At 41.3% G+C, this 17,155-nt stretch overlaps 1 protein-coding gene across 1 annotated transcript in view; it reads left to right on the forward strand.

Moving 5' to 3' along the window:
- LOC124805753 (myrosinase 1-like) overlaps positions 1-17,155 on the forward strand; it is an 86,379-nt gene that overhangs the window by 18,204 nt on the left and 51,020 nt on the right. The window contains exons 5-6 of the mRNA XM_047266321.1: positions 2,751-2,934; positions 9,292-9,386. Of these exons, the coding sequence (XP_047122277.1) occupies positions 2,751-2,934; positions 9,292-9,386 (279 nt within the window). The remainder of the gene's footprint in view (positions 1-2,750; positions 2,935-9,291; positions 9,387-17,155) is intronic.

Raw genomic sequence — 17,155 nt, forward strand, 5'->3', positions numbered from 1 at the left:
CATGTTAACGCCCCGGAGTTTCGGCGCAAAATGGTTTTCTTTGCTGTACTTACGTCTGTCCAACTCCCAAAATTGCCCGTTTCAGAGCTGTCCATTCCTCTTCAACTGAACAGCTGCCTATAGTATTTATTCACGCAGTATCTATAGCTTTGGAGAATATCAAACGGATCTCATCCTACCTCAGTTTGTCAATACCTTTCCCATTGATTGTACCGAACGATTGTCTTAACTTTAGTTTGCTGTTCGTTATGTATTGATTACAAAGACTCTACCCGACTATGATGCAACCAAGCTGGGGTCTACCCGTGTCTCTGGGTCTTTTCCAAGAGCACCGCCTCTTCTTGCTATTTTTTTTTACAGTGTATTCGCTATCACTAGTTGATGTTTATTTTAGAAGTCTGCTAGGCTTCCTAGTCTCTCATTCCTACTAGCAAGACCATATTCTCCCGTAACTGTTTATACTTGCCACTACTACAGAATTTCTGTTGATTGTTAGTTTATCGTCTCCCTTTACACACTGACTTACCCGGTCAGTGCCATCACAAATTATCTCTACAACTTCATCTTCTTTTTGTGACATACACATACTAAACTCCTGTTACAGGCATTGGTTTACATTCAATTCTGCTAGGAACAACCTACCAGAATTGTAACTTACACTCTGTTCGACCTCCGGATTAAAGACATATCCTGTTCACGTTATACCACTTTCTACAGTTATTGATATTACCATACATTCGTCTGACAAAATATCATTGTCTTCCTTCGATTTCCGTCCTGCCCCCCCCCCCCTCCCCTTACACCGCCCCTTTCCAATTACGTCTAGACGGAGCACTTACATTTACCATTCAAGATTTTATAAACCCCTACCGGACTCAAACTTCTGACATACACGCCCCGACATACAGAACACTTACACTTTCGTTGATTATTCAAGTTCTTTTCGCTTGGACAGTAGTCCTCCAGAGATATGAGAAGGGAACCAGTTCGGAATCTTTTGCCAATGCAGAGATCATCATGACACTTCTTCAGTTAGTAACCATACGTCCTGTGCGTAAGCTTGATATGTCATTTATGGATTGGTTTCCATGCCCTGCTCCATGTTTCTGCCGTTGATCATTGCTTATCCGTCCGCCTTTTAGGAGCAATTTCGCACCTCAAGGCCAACAGCATATTCGCAACTCCTTAACAAGGCCGTTGGTAACCCAACGATCGCTCTTTTGCCGGAAGTCCCCCACAAATCATCTAAGCTTTTAGTTGGATTTAAGCCCTAATACTCAGTGTGCCTTGTTTGGAGTAAGCTGTCCGCTACCTTTATTTGTTGTCGATTTGCTGTTTCAGTGCAAACTTCTTTTCCTCAGATAGGCGAAAAAAGTTTTTATTATATTCTCAGTGGGCCAGAATTTTGTTGATCTTTACATACAGAGGATGTCCAGCATTGTCAACAACTACTTCCTTAAAATCTCAAATTTCTCAACTTGCTCACAGGTATGTCCATCGACAGCATATATGAAGTTCAGATCTCGATAATTTTCACACGCGCTATATAAAAAATTTCGCTAATCCACTACACTTAGGCACGATAATTTTCTGATTTCTCTCTGTGCTTTCTTGGCCTCGAAATTTTGAAATAATTTTTCATTATGGAGGTAGTAGCTACATTCCAATTTCTGAAAAATTGACTGTTTAATGAATCGTATTTTTTTATGGACCGTAGTTCCACTATTGTCGGTAAGAATGTACCCAAGCGCATGTTAATTGTTAACTATACTTTCCCTTTTGTATTCAGAAATAGACACATCTCTCTACCCAGTTCCAAGGTTTGGAACTATGTCACGTCGGGTGCCACGTGTTTGAACATCAACACATTCACATCGGTCGTATAGTGCGCGAAATGACTGTATTTTTGCCCGTCGTCTCAGTCTGTTTTCTTTGTACAGGGTAAGAAGTGGACAGTGACAAACACTGTAGCCGAGGATTTCTGTATGCAATTCAGTGCTAACGCCGTCTGTTTTCCGCAGAACAGAGACAACAGGCAACAGAAATGGTTCAAATGGCTCTGAGCACTATGGGACTTAACATCTATGGTCAGCAGTCTCCTAGAACTTAGAACTACTTAAACGTAACTAAAGTAAGGACATCACACACATCCATGCCCGAGGCAGAATTCGAACCTGCGACCGTAGCGGTCACGCGATTCCAGACTGAAGCGCAACAGGCGACAGACTACAGAGTCATGTAGTCATGGTTGTTGTTAAGTAGCAGCAAGAAATTCGTGAATGAACTGGAAAGTTTAATGAGAGTGTAGCTATTGAACGAAGTTTAACGTCATTTATACACTTATACTTCCCTAAAATACAACATGTACATTTACCATTCTTTTTCCTTTCAATAGTCTTTTTTAGCAGAGCGGTCTAAGTGGCTACTGTCATGGACTGTGCGGCTGGTCCCGGCGGAGGTTCGAGTCCTCCCTCGGGCGTGTGTGTGTGTGTGTTTGTCCTTGGGATAATTTAGGTTAAGTAGTGTGTAAGCTTAGGGAGTGATGACCTTCGCAGTTAAGTCCCATAGGATTTCACACTCATTTTGGTTAATAGTCTTTTGTTGTTGCTATGTTTCATTAGCTTATTATAAATAAAAATAGATTACAACACAGGAAAATTGAAGACATTGCTCTAGAAAGGAAGCAGGTTCGAATGCTGCGGTTAGACTTGTCAGTGACTACTAATGTCTTGGGCTTTCCGCTGCTGCAGGTGAAGTGGTGGACCACGATCAACGAGCCGTACATAGTGGCGTGCGGCTACTCCAGTTCCGGCTGGCAGGCCCCGTCACAGAACGCTTCGGGCATCGGCAACTACCTGGCGGCGCACACCATGATCCGGGCTCACGCCAGGGTCTACCGCCTGTACGAGCAGGAGTACCGGGCCACGCAGAACGGTGAGCACACCAGGTGCTGTCTTCTCACACATTAGTGTTCCAAGACGGAGTAGTTAGCAACTTGTTATAAAAGACATTGTATCTACATACTACATCAATATACAGGATTATTCATAAGCACAACCGGGGTTTCGGAAGATGATTGTAAGAAAGATACAAGACATTCAGAAAAATGACACGTATCAGTGGACATAGCCCCTCTCAAATTTGACGTTTCTCATACGCAAGGTGGTGTAGTTTCGAAGCGCACGACGAGGTCAGATACGTCGAATGTACACTACTGGCCTTTAAAATTGCTACACCACGAAGATGACGTGCTACAGACGCGAAATTTAACCGACAGGAAGAAGATGCTGTGATATGCAAATAATTAGCTTTTCAGAGCATTCACACAAGGTTGGCGCCGGTGGCGACACCTACGTGCTGACATGAGGATAGTTTCCAACCGATTTCTCATACACAAACAGCAGTTGACCGGCGTTGCCAGGTGAAACGTTGTTGTGATGCCTCGTGTAAGGAGGAGAAATGCGTACCATCACGTTAACGACTTTGTTAAAGGTCGGATTGTGGCCTATCGCGATTGCGGTTTATCGTATCGCGACATTGCTGCTCGCGTTCGTCGAGTTCCAATGACTGTTAGCAGAATATGGAATCGGTGGGTTCAGGAGGGTAATACGGAACCCCGTGCTCGATCCCAACGGCCTCGTATCACTAGAAGTCGAGATGACAGGCATCTTATCCGCATGGCTGTAACGGATCGTGCAGCCACGTCTCGATCCCTGAGTCAACAGATGGGGAAGTTTCCAAGACAACAACCGTCTGCACGTACGCTTGGACGACGTTTGCAGCAGCATGGACTATCAGCTCGGAGACCGTGGCTTCGGTTACCCTTGACGCTGCATCACAGACAGGAGCGCCTGCGATGGTGTACTCAACGATGAACCTGGGTGCACGAATGGCATTACGTCATCTTTTCTGATGACTCCAGGTTCTGTTTACAGCATCATGATGGTCGCATCCGTGTTTGGTGATGTTGCGGTGAACGCACATTGGAAGCGTGTATTCGTCATCGGCATACTGGCGTATCACCCGGGGTGATGGTACGGGGTGCCATTGGTTACACGTCTCGGTCACCTCTTGTTCCCGTTGACGGCACTTTGAACAGTGGACGTTACATTTCAGATGCGTTAAGACCCGTAGGTCTACCCTTCATTCAATCCCTGCGGAACCCTACATTTCAGCAGGTTAATGCACGACCGCATGTTGCAGGTCCTGTCCGGGCCTTTCTGGATACAGAAAATGTTCGACTGCGTCCCTGGCCAGCACATTCTCCAGATCTCTCACCAATTGAAAACGTCTGGTCAATGGTAGCCGACCAACTGGCTCGTCACAATACGCCAGTCACTACTCTTGATGAACTGTGGTATCGTGTTGAAGCTGCATGGGCAGCTGTACCCGTTTACGCTATCCAAGCTCTGTTTGACTCAATGCCCAGGCGTATCAAGGCCGTTATTACGGCCAGAGGTGGTTGTTCTGGGTACTGATTTCTAAGGATCTATGAACCCAAATTGCGTGAAAATGTAATCACATGTCAGTTCTGGTATAATATATTTGTCCAATGAATACCCGTTTATCATCTGCATTTCTTCTTTGTGTAGCAATTTTAATGGCCAGTAGTGTATAATGGAGCGATGTGTGCGTTTTGTGTCTTTGAATTCACAAAAGGTGTTCGAATTCTGTCGGGTCGGCAACTACTTAGTACCATATACCTCGTGAAAGCTTCAAATGACAGAACAATCCATTGGTGGTACAATACATTCTGAGAGGCCGGTACTTACCTGTTGGAAGTAAACAGATCGGCCTTGACCGTCAGCAGAGAAGGTGTAGCGCCTGCAGGAAACATCCGCCAGGAGCTCGAAAGAAATGTATCAACCGTGCGAGTAGAGGACTACAGATAAAGCAGTCAAAATCTGGCGAATCCTGTGGCAAACGCCTGCGAACAAAAGCATGGAGGCCACTGTTGTTACATGTTTTGACTATTCGGGACAAGGAACTTCGGCCTGATTTTTGCAAAGGGTTGTCGCAACCACTGGAGGAAGACAATTTTTCACAGAAATTGGTTTACGGTGAGGAAGGCATGATTCCTCTGTAGAGTTAAGAACTTACACACGAGACGCATTTGTGACTCTCCTTAAGTTAACGTATGTGCATCATATTCTCTCTCAAGACGGCTAATGCAACAGTTACAGCAAGGCAATGGAGACTTCATTTTTGCAAGACGGCGGTTAAAAATTAGGAGAGAAGCTCTGTCCACCGATATGTGTCAACTTTTTGTAGATCTTGTAGATTTTGCGCAGTCGGTTTCTGAAAACGCTACGTAGAGCTCAAGATGTCATTCGCATGGCTCGAATTGCTACTAAAAATGGAATTATCATGAATGTGCTGGAATAGTCCCATACTGGTAGATGCGGACACTAATGATATTATGGGTAAATGGTCATTCGGGAGCTGTCGTGATAGGTTTAGAGACGTGTACACTTGTTAAGGTCATCTTCATTTCAGAAATACAAATATAAATTCTCCAAGAATGTGTGAACCTAATTCCAGTTACACACAAACCATTCCACAATAATAACCCCATTAGTCTACCATTTCGTAAAAATAGTATTCATAAAAAGTATTCAAAACTCAACAGAAACTTATAAGATTATGCAAGGAACAGTTTCAGCACTTAACAGTACTCACAAAACTGAACAAGATTTAGCCTACTGGGGCGCATGCAGGTGATGCTCCTGAACGGCACTTAGGTTGCATACCAAAATCCTCAAGTAAATTGTTATTATTTGAACAACGCGCTATTCTCGTATCACGACCAATAGGTATTTCACGCCTCTAACTGTTATCCCGCGTTTCGAGAACAAACGAAGCATGGTTATGTGCACCTGGAGGGCGTTTTAAGGAAAAATGTAGAATTTCATGCATCTCAATGTTTATAACGTGATATCGCCTGAACCATATATCGTAGAGCGGTAAAACTTTGCAGGTACATTCAATGGTATTTTAGATGTTGTATGGAAAATGCGTTGCGAATACAGTTAGGTGTGAAGAAGTAATAAATTAAAGCCTGATGTCCAGGGACAAACAGTTGCATAGAGGACGGAAAATGTGTGCAAAGTTGTTGCAAGCCACAAAGTGCTCTCATTGTCAAAAACTGAATTGATAGAGACTTGTTGTTTGACGTAGTGAGCTAAGCAGCACCGAGGCAATTAGACAGATGATAATCGAAACACTTGTCTTACTGCGTTGAATCTTTTACGTTAGAATATACCTTTAAATGAGTAGATTATGCTAGCAATTTAAATTTTTAAATTCGGTCATTATTTATGTGGAATGTTGAAAATAAAATTTTTGATGACCCAGGAAAGTGATAGGTAGTCTACAGGCAGCTCGGATGTGATTGTGTGCCCAGAATTAGTGGCTTGATTGTGGCTTCTTTCTTTCCTACCTCTAGTACCATGGAGAGCATTCCCTGACACCTTAACACATGTCCTGTTATCGTGCATCTTCCTCCAGTCAGTTTTTTCCAACTGTTACTTTCCTCCCCAATTCAGAGGAGAACCTCCTCATTCCTTGGCTTATCAGTCCACCTAATTTTCAACATCCTTCCATCTCAAATGCTTCCATTCTCTTCGGTTCGAAGTTTCTCACAGCCCGTGCCATACCACCAAACAATGCTGTGCTCCAAACGTACATGTTCAGAACTTTCTGCCTCAATTTACGGTCCATGTTTGTCACTAGTAGAGTCCTCTTCTCTACGAATGCTCTTTTTTCCTGTGATAGTCAGCTTTCTATGTCCATTTTGCCTCGTCCGTCATGGGTTATTTTGCTTCCAAGGTAGGAGAATGCCATACCTTTGTCTGCTTTGTAACTACCGATGTTGCGGTTAAGATGGGCGACATTACCATTTCTGCTATTTCTCATTAGTTTGATCTTTCTTCGGTTTACTCTCACTCAGCATTCTGCAATCATTAGACTGTTAATTCCACTCTAAAGGTTCTGTAACTCTTCATTAGTTCCACTGAAGCTAGAAATGTCATCAGCGAAAGTTATCATTGATTTCTGTTCATCCTGACTTGTAATTACACTTTTGAACTTTTCGTTTATTTCTGACATTGCTTGTTCGACGTATTGATTAAACAGTAGGGGCGCAAGACTGTTTTAAACCATTCTTAATCCGAAAGTTTCGTTCTTGGTCTTCCAATCTTCTTGATTCTGGTCAATATTATATGTTACACGTCTTTCCGTATAGCTTATTCCTATGTTTATCAGAATTTTGTATATCTTGCACCATATTTCATTGCCGAACGCATTTTTTTTATCCTTAAGCCCTATTTTATCTTAATACTTCTACAGTCTTCCTTCTGTTATCAAGCGCTATGTCATGACTGCCTCTCTGGTGCCTGTACCTTTCTTAGTGCCAAAATGATCCTCATTTAAAGAGTCTCGATTCCATTTTCCATCCTTCTGCGTATTATTCTCATTAGCAACCTGGAGGCATGAGCTTTTGTGTTGACTGTGCGGTAGTTCTTGCACTCATCGGCTCTTGCTATCTTCAGAATTGTGTGTTTTCCCGAAAGTCTGACAGGATGCCGGCCGTCTTATGTATCCTATATACCAACTTGAATGGCCATTTCGTTGCCACTTCCCCCAATGATTTTCGAAATTCCGTGTTATTTCATCTATCTCTTATTTGATCTCAAATATTCCAGTGCTCTTTTAAATTAGGACTCTATTACTGGATCCCTCATCACTTTCACATCAGTTTCTCCTTCTGCCATGCTACCGGACCATTACTCCTCCCACATGAAGGCCTTCAGTACTCTTTCCACATATCCGATCTTTCTCTGCATTTAACAATGAAATTTCATTACACTTTTCAAGCTGCCGCCATTGCCTTTAATTTCACTGAAGGCTGACTTTTCTCGATAGTGAGCCAGTCCTTCCGATGATCATATCTTTTTTTACTTGCTGTATTCTTCAGTTTCTCAAAACATTCTTGTGCTTTCTTTTTCGTCGATAGTTTCAGAATTTCCTCTGTTCCCCAAAGTTTCTTCGTCGTTACCTCCCTAACGTCCGCTACATTTTCCGTGCATACACCTTATGTGTCTTTAAAACAGTGGTTTCCATTGCCTTCGCATTCGAAGCCTGTAATCGTTCCCGCTTCTTCCACGATTTAGGGGACGTTTCGCACGCCAAGTGCAAAAGCTCCATCTGATTCTCCATCCGATCCGCCGCTTTCTTTGACGAGGCTGTTAGCAAAACGATCCTGGCTTCTTATGCCGGAATACAGATTGGGCCGCGCGGGATTAGCCGAGTGGTCGCGGGCGCTGCAGTTATGGACTGTGCGGCTGGTTCCGGCGGAGGTTCGAGTCCTCCCTCGGGCATGGTTGTATGTGTTTGTCCTTAGGATAATTTAGGTTAAGTAGTGTGTAAGCTTAGGGACTGACGGTCTTGGCAGTTAAGTCCCATAAGATTTCACACACATATGAAAATTTTGATTTGAATATAGATTGGTGATTAACATGTCTCATTTTTTTTCTTGTTAGATGAGTCCACAGTTTCTCTTCCCGCTGTCAATCTCCGTATCAAAACTTTTATGCTCGGAAATAACAGAAATGGCGAAATTGCAATAGTAAAATAAACACAGCAACAACTGAAAGGAAATATGACGTCATTAAAATATTTCTGATGGTTCTAAAGTAATTATTGTTCTGTATTTTCCAGTGTTGCCTCCACTGACTGTTGCCCATAGGAATTACGTGTGAATAGTCCATCTGTTTTTAAAATACGTATTACTTTACAACGCTACAAAGTACTAAAGGATAGCCAGGCATTCTGGAGAGCAACTTAGTTGAATGTGATTTTGCATTCGTGTTTCCAACATTTGTGCTTTAATAGCAGCACCAAGTTGTTACCAGACTATAATACTGATGTCGCATGGTCTCTAAACCTTAGCTTTTTACCATTGCCTCAGTTATGTTCTAATCAGACTGAAGTTAGCTGTTACAAAAAGACGAAAGCATCTGAAGTATATGTGTCGTTCAGTACTGGTCAAAGGTTCGGACTGTTAGGTTTGCTTGTACATCAAGTTAACTGTCTACAAGTCTTCATGTCCGAAAACATTGCACATCAAAACCACAAAACCATTATAATAATTTTTTTTTTTACAATTAAGTTAGCTTTCGCTTCTCGTCATTATAACATTATCTCCAAAGCTATAAATCAAAATGAAATCCCCTCACTATTTTAAACAGTCAATTTCGTAGAGATTTAACATAAATTATATGCGTATTACAGGAAAAGTGGGCATTGCACTCAACTCGGACTGGTACGAGCCAGCAGAAGACATCGATTCCTACTTGGAAGCACAGGAGCGCATGTTTCAGTTCCAGGTAAGCAGTGGCATATCTGGTTACTACAATTAGAGGTTCAGAGAAGCACAGAATAGTGATTATACAACTAAGTAACAATCAAATATTCTGTCAATTGTCATCATCATTATTAGCACTACATGCTAGATAGTTGTAATCCGACGAATGAGAAAATAGTGTTCCCTTATGGTATATGTGAAGCATGTTTTAGGGGCACCACAAAACACTGTAGCTTTAAACGTCACAACATTGAATCACATATGTGAAACGATATGCCTCTGACATTTAAAAAATTATTTCTGGGGGCAGCACGTGTACCGATTCTTTACGTCCAATCGGCAAATCAGGAAAGATATTTCCAACCAAGCAGTAAGTTGATCGCAAAAGCTATGGGCATCGATTTATTTGGATACTAGCTGAGTACTTGGCGTTGTCTGGATATGTAATTATATCAGTTCTACCAATCAAACTCCTTCTTCCCCCAGATCACTGTCCATCTCCTCTGACCCCTCTCCAATCTCTGACCATCTCCTTCACCCTCTTCTCTCTGTCCTCCTCCTCCACCCCTCCACACTTGTCTTTCAATCTCCCTTCGCCTTTGCCTATGCACATCTGCTACTCTACACTATCTCTGTCCAAGTCCTCCTCCCCTCTCTCGGTCTGTACATCTCCTCTTCCCCACCCCCCCTTATCCACATCCTCCTGTTATCTTTCTCCGCCCGTCTCTTCCTCCCTCCTCTATTGAAGGAATAATGATGTTACCTACGTTCAGCGGCATATGCGGGTAAGGTTTCTTTCTTTTCTTTTCTTTTTTTTTGAGTCATCAGTCTTGTGACTGGTATAATGCCGCCCGCCACGAATTTCTCTCCTGTGCCAACCTCATCGTCTCAGAGTAGCACATGAAACCTACGTGCTCAATTATTTGCTGGAGGTATTCGAATCTGTCTTCCACTACAGTTTTTGCCCTTACAACTCGCTCCAGTCCGATGGAAGTCACTCCCTAATATCTTAACAGATATGTTAAGTCCCTTCTCCTTGCCAGTATTTTCCACATATTCCTTTCCTCTCTGATTCCGCACAAAACTTACTCATTCCTTATCTGATAAGTCCACGCAATTTTCAGCATTACTGTTTAGCATCACATCTCAAATTGTTCGATTGTTTCACGACCATACAACGATTATTTTGCGGCCTAGGTAGCAGAATTCGTAAACTTCATCCATTTCGTGTCCGTCAGTCCTGATGTTAAGTTTCTTGCTATTCTCATTACTGTTCTCGTTTCTGCTACTTCTCACTACCTTCGTCTTTCTTAGATATAATCTATGTACATATTCTGTACTCATTAGACTGTTCATTCCCTACAGCAGATCATGTAATTCTTCTTCACTTTTATTCTGGGTAGCAATGCCATCAGCGAATCGTGTCAATGATGTCCTTCCACCGTCATTTTAATTCTACTACTGAACCTTTCTTTTGTTTCCATCATTGTTGCTTCGCTGTACAGATAGAACAATAGGGGGAAAGACAATATCCCTGTCTTACACCATTTTTAATCCGAGGATTTCGTTCTTGGCCATCCACTTTTATTATTCCCTCTTGGGTCTTGCACATATTGTATTTTACTCGTCTCCCCTTATAACTTACCACTATTTTTCTCATTTCGAACATCTTGCACCACATTGTCGAACTCATCTTCCAGGTCGACAGATCCTATGAATGTGTTTTGATTTTTCTTTAGTCATACTTCCATTATCAGCCGCAACCTCAGAATTCCTCTCTGATGCCTTTAGCTTTCCTGAAGCCAAACTCATCGTCATCTGCCACATCCTCCTTTTTCTTTTCCAGTCTTCTGCATATTATTCCTGTCAGCAACTTGGATGCATGAGCTTTTAAGCTGATTGTACGATGACTCTCGTACTTAGCAGCTCTTGCAGTCTCCTACTGGAAGTCACATGCAATGTCGCCAGACTCATACATTCTAATATTGGATCCTCTATCTCTTGTAAATCGGCTCCTGTTACTTCTTGTGTCAAATCAAAACAAATGTCATTCCTCAAAGAGGCCTTCAGTGTACTATTTTCACCTATTAGCTCTCTCCTCTGTATTTAACATTGGAATTCCCGTAGTACTCTGATTTTAATTTCTTCGAAAGTTGTTTTGACTTTCCTTATATGCTAAGTCAGTCTGTTCAATAATCACTTATTTTCGATTTCTTCACATGTTTTAAGCAGCCATTTCGTCTTAACTTCCTTGCACTTCTTATCTACCGAGCGAGGTGGCGCAGTGGTTAGACCCTGGACTCGCATTCGGGAGGACGACGGTTCAATCCCGCGTCCGGCCATCCTGATTTAGGTTTTCCGTGATTTCCCTAAATCGCTCCAGGCAAATGCCGGGATGGTTCCTTTCAAAGGGCACGGCCGACTTCCTTCCCCATCCTTCCCTAATCCGATGAGACCGATGACCTCGCTGTTTGGTCTCCTTCCCCAAAACCAACCAACTAACTTCTTATCCGTTTAATTTCTCGGCGGCTTGTATTTCTGTATTGCCGAATTCCCCGGAACATTTTTGTACTTCCTTCTTCCATCGATCAATTGAAGTATTTCCATTATTACCCACCGTTTCTCCAAAGTTACCCTTTTGTACCTATGTTTTTCGTTTCAACTTCTGTGACTGCCCTGTTTAGAGATGTCCAATCGTATTCAGATGTACTAGCATCTGAGCTGTTACTTATTGCTGTATCTATAGTCTTAGAGAAATTCAAGCGTACCTCGTCATTCCTTAGTACTTCCGTATCCCACTTCTTTGCGTACTGATTTTTCCTGACAAATCTCTTGAACTTCAGTCTAGTCTTCATCACTAATGCATTGTGTTCTTAGTCTACATCTGCTCCTGGGTACGACTTACAATACAGTATTTGATTTCGGAATCTCTGTCTGACCATGATGTAATCTAACTGAAATCTTACCGATCACTCGGCCTTTTCCAAGTATACTCCATCCGCTTGTAATCCCTGAATAGAGTATTCGCTATTACAAACTGAAATTTATTACAGAACTCAATTATTCTTTCTCCTCTCTCATTTATTGTCGCAAATCCATACTCACCTTTAACCTTTTCTTCTACTCATTGCCCTGTAGCTGCATTCCAGACCCCCAAAGTTATGACCGATTCAATACCGTTTCAATATCTTCACATACTTCCTCTATCTCTTAATCCTCGGCGTGCCACGTAGGCGTGTATACCTGAACTATTGTTGTCGGTGTCGGTTTGCTGTCGATTCTCACGTAAATCCTTATCTTCTTTCCATTTCAGTTCATTGACCCCCACGACATCTAGATCGAACCTTTTCATTTTCTTTTTCAGGTTTCCTAGCTTCCCTATCACGTTCAAGCCTCTGACATTCCACGCGGCGGCAGGTAGAACGTTATCCTTTCATTGGTTATTCAGTCTTTTTCTCATGGTCGCCTCCTCCTTGGCAGTCTCCTCTCGGAGATCCGAATGAGGATTATTCCAGAATCTTCTGCCAGTGGCGAGATCATCATGACACTTTTTCAATTACAAGCCTCATGCCCTGTGGATACACGATATGTGTCTTTAATCCAGTGTCTTCCATTGTCTTTTGCGTCCTCAGGCCGTTTATCCTTGGTGATTCTCCTGCCTTCAGGGACAGTTTCCTTCCCCAAGGACAAGAGTGTCCTGAACCTCTGCCCACTCCTTCGCCCTCTTTGACGAGACTGTTGGCAGAATGAGGGTGACTTCTTACACCAGAAGTCTTCAGGCGCCAATGCTGATTTTTAATCAGAAATTAAAGAATGGGGGGATTCGAACTCGGAACGAATACGTTTTGATTATTAATCAAAGACGCCACTCCTTTTTTTATGTTAATCTCATTTTGTTCGTTATTATTTGTTGCATTTGTTTGGTGCGGAAGTCCCATGACACCCCTTCAAGATCATCGTTGAACCGTTCACAATTTTTTGTTTATTGCAGAGGGCAGCTAAGCCTGTCAACGTGAGCCACTGTGCCGGCTATCGCCCTATACTGCAGAAAGCTGTGTGTTCTTTTTCCTTGTATCATTATGTGGGGTGTATCTGAGAGAAAAATTTCATTAAAGGTTTGAATTTACCTGTAAAGCTTGTTGCAAGTCACCAAGTGCTCTCGTTCTTAAATAATGGGTGAATAAAATCAGGGTATTCTTTCGTCGTGATCTACACTTTTTTTCACCGCCACCCTACCCCTTTAATAAGTAATTGGTTCTTACCCACACAGAGATTCTTTCCAGCCATTAAGTGGTATGCGTACCAACTTTGGTTCAAACCGGTTCAGTGATTTCGGAGGATGTGTGGAACGTACATACATGCATACACTTTTATAATGCATAGGAATGTCCTTTTTCTTGAGAACCTATTTGGAGAAGTACAGTCTTACTTGGCTGAAGCTGTTCGTGAAAACGCAATAAAATTCTGTGTAGTAGTCTTGCAGACTATCAAATTCAAAGACAAAAAGACAGGAACGACAGTTTCACAGATTTAGTGTTACTATAGAAAATATCTTTCTGTAATCGCAGAAATTAGAATGGTTTAACTTTTTTTGGCACTCATTATTTCCTGCATTCCAAGAACGACATTCAAAGGTTTGCAAGGACGTGGTACTGAGCTCCACGGAAAAATACTGGAGTGGATTCCATCCTCTGGTTCTACGACATTTTACAGTTTTAATCTTTGAGACATCAACGGTATTGGAAGTTAAATCATGACGAATGGATGTGCTGTCTATATGTACCTAAAGTATGTTGCTCTACAACACTTTCTGATCATCTTCTTACTTTATTTTCCTTACTTTCCCAAACTACCTAACTTTATTTCAGTAGCAAAATTGCTTTTGCACAGCTACTACACGATTCAGCCATACACACAGCTTTGAAACATTGTAAACTTAACTAAACTGCTAACTGAAACTGTAATATTCCATACCGTTAGCTTATTATTGGTTCCAAAATATTTTATCTTGCGACGAATCGCTAGCTACTAGGTGTCGTGGCAATTATTAACTGTGATTGTTACATCTCTGCTCCAGCAAAACGAAATAGTTACATCAACTGACTAGAATATTTCGTTTGTCGGTTTGCTTATTTATTACACAAGAGGCGTAGCCCTTAACCAAATTTTGAAACACTATTTTGGTTAGTGCTATGTACATGCGACTCTGTTGTTTTGTTGACTTTTCCTGTCAACTCTTTTCGGTGCCTAGAGATATATGCAACTAAGTCTTTTCTGTCCCGCGATAATTCAGTCTCTGATTTCGATGGCTGGCTTCAAATGGCTTGAACCACTTTCTTGAAAAGTACAAAAGTTTTCAGTTAGGACTAATATTTCCTGTTTATTCACAATCGCCGGTTCGCAGTCACATTTGGTCCCTACTTCCGACACATAATTGCAGAGACGTGAACCTTTATTATACAGCAAATACAAACATAGCACTTATATGTCTTATGCAGTCAAAAACGTGTTATTCAATAACAATCAACAGTAATACGGTAAAAGTCTGCATTCTGCCATCATTTATAACTCAACAAGACCTGCTCTATGCTCATAAATCGCTTGTGAAGTCTCAACTACTCTAATCACGTCTAATGAACGTTCTTTACTCCAGAATTATAAATCCTTTTTCAGAACTGTCAAACCTCGAGTTGTTCAGTTCCTCATTGTTCATACGTTTGGCTTCCAGAAAAATTCGCAACAGTACTCGTTCTGCTCAGTTGTCTTTTCACCCTAATGCAGCTGCCCGTTCCTCTTATTTTACACATATATTAAGCCCTCTAATCATGTACACATTCAACCAAAATTTACATCTCTAACGCTTACATAAATACAGAAAAAAATCAGGAATAAAATGAAATGATCATAGGCAAAACGGATTTAGCTTACATAGAGCAGCAAGAGTAAAGCTTGCCCACAAAACATTTCATACACTTCTTAACTGGCAACCCAGCGTATGTAATCTGCCCACAATTCGGATGATGTAATTAGAGTTGCTTGTCTTAATGTGCATGAAATATTTTAAGGACTTTTATGTTTTGGGCACCATACAGGAAAGTGAAAATAACCTTCTGTCACGTTTAAAGGAAGGGCATCGCAATTAAATGTGCAATGGGAATTCCACAGATAAATGCGGAGAAGAGAGTGGATAGGCATAGAAACAAAATTGAAGACTCTGAGAGCCGGGGGACTTGTGTGATGACGTTGTAGACTAAGAAATGAGAGTTGATGTGGAAGAAATAGGGGAATCAGTATAAGAGTTGATATAGCTTTGGAAGGCTTGTAATCAAACAAGACGGAAGGGACAGATAATATTTCTTCCGAATTTCTAAAATCATTGGGGAAAGCTACAACGAGATGACTATTTAAGACGTATGTAGAAACTATGAAACTGGAGACATACAAACAATCAGAAAATAGTCATCAACACAATTCCGAAAAGTGCAAGAGCGTAAAAATTCGAAATATATCGCACTACCACTTTAACAGCTCATACGTCCTACCTGCTGACAAGAGTGATACTTACATAAATGGAATAAGAAAGAAAACTGAGTTTCAGTTATAATCATGACAAGTTGATAGGTTTTGTCGATATAGAAAAATTGTGGAAGGTGCTCGAAACTCTGAAAAAAGAGGAGTTATGTATAGAGAAAAAAGAACAGAACGTATAAAAACCAAGGGTAACGATTAGAATGGAAGCCGAAGAACGAAGTTCTTTGGTTACAAAGCACATGAGACAGAAATCCAGTGTTCCGCCCCACTGTTCAATCTAGGAATCGAAGTAGCAGTGATGGAAATAAAATAAAATTTAAATAGTTGGATTAAAATTCAGGGCGAGAAATGACAGTGATAAGTTCCTCTGAGACATTGGCGTCCTGAGCGAATATGAAGAAGAATTACAGGAACTGTTTAATGAAATTAACAGTTTAAAAAGTACAGAATATGGATTGAGAGTGAATTGACGAAAGTAGTCCAGAGTTTCAAAGATTAGAATTGTGAGTAACTTAAAGTCAAAATTGGTAACCACGAAGTAGGTGAGTTTAAAGATTTGAGCGTCTCTGGCAGCAAGATAACGTACGTCTGACGAATCAAAGAGGACCTAAAAAGCAGGCTGTCGCAGGCAAAGAGAACACTCACCATAGAAGTCTGCTGGCATCAAACATTATCGTAAATCTGAAGAAAAAATTTCCGAGTATGTATATCTGCAGCGCAGCAGTGTATAGTAGGGAACCATGGACTAGGAAAACCAGAAGAGAATCGAAACGCTTGACATATGTTGCTATAGAAGGATGTTGACAGTTACGTGAACTGATAAGCTATGAATGAAGATGTTATCCGCTCTTTCGACAAAGGAAGGAACATACAGAAACACTGATAAGACAGCCACGAAGATAGGACTTGTTAAGACCAGAGAAGAGCTTCCTTGCCACTAGACGGACCTGTATAGGGTAAAAACTGTAGAGAAGCAAGACTGGAACACAGCCAACAAATAACACCGGTTGACTGAGACTTCTTTTCACGAAGATAAAGTTTTTTTAATTTATTTTTGGTTCCTGATTTCAGGCAAAGCACTTAGAAATTTTAGTCATATGCAGTTATGAAATTCTGAAGTTCTACATTTCAGTGAAGTTTACAGAATGAAATTGTTTAGGCGTTGTAAAAGTGCTAGTATTGATTTGCGAACTTTTACAAAGTCACGTGCTACAAAAATATGTTTAATTTTATAGTCTATAATAAAGTTACATTTCTTTT

Source organism: Schistocerca piceifrons, chromosome 7 (assembly GCF_021461385.2).
Source record: "Schistocerca piceifrons isolate TAMUIC-IGC-003096 chromosome 7, iqSchPice1.1, whole genome shotgun sequence".
NCBI lineage: Eukaryota > Metazoa > Arthropoda > Insecta > Orthoptera > Acrididae > Schistocerca > Schistocerca piceifrons.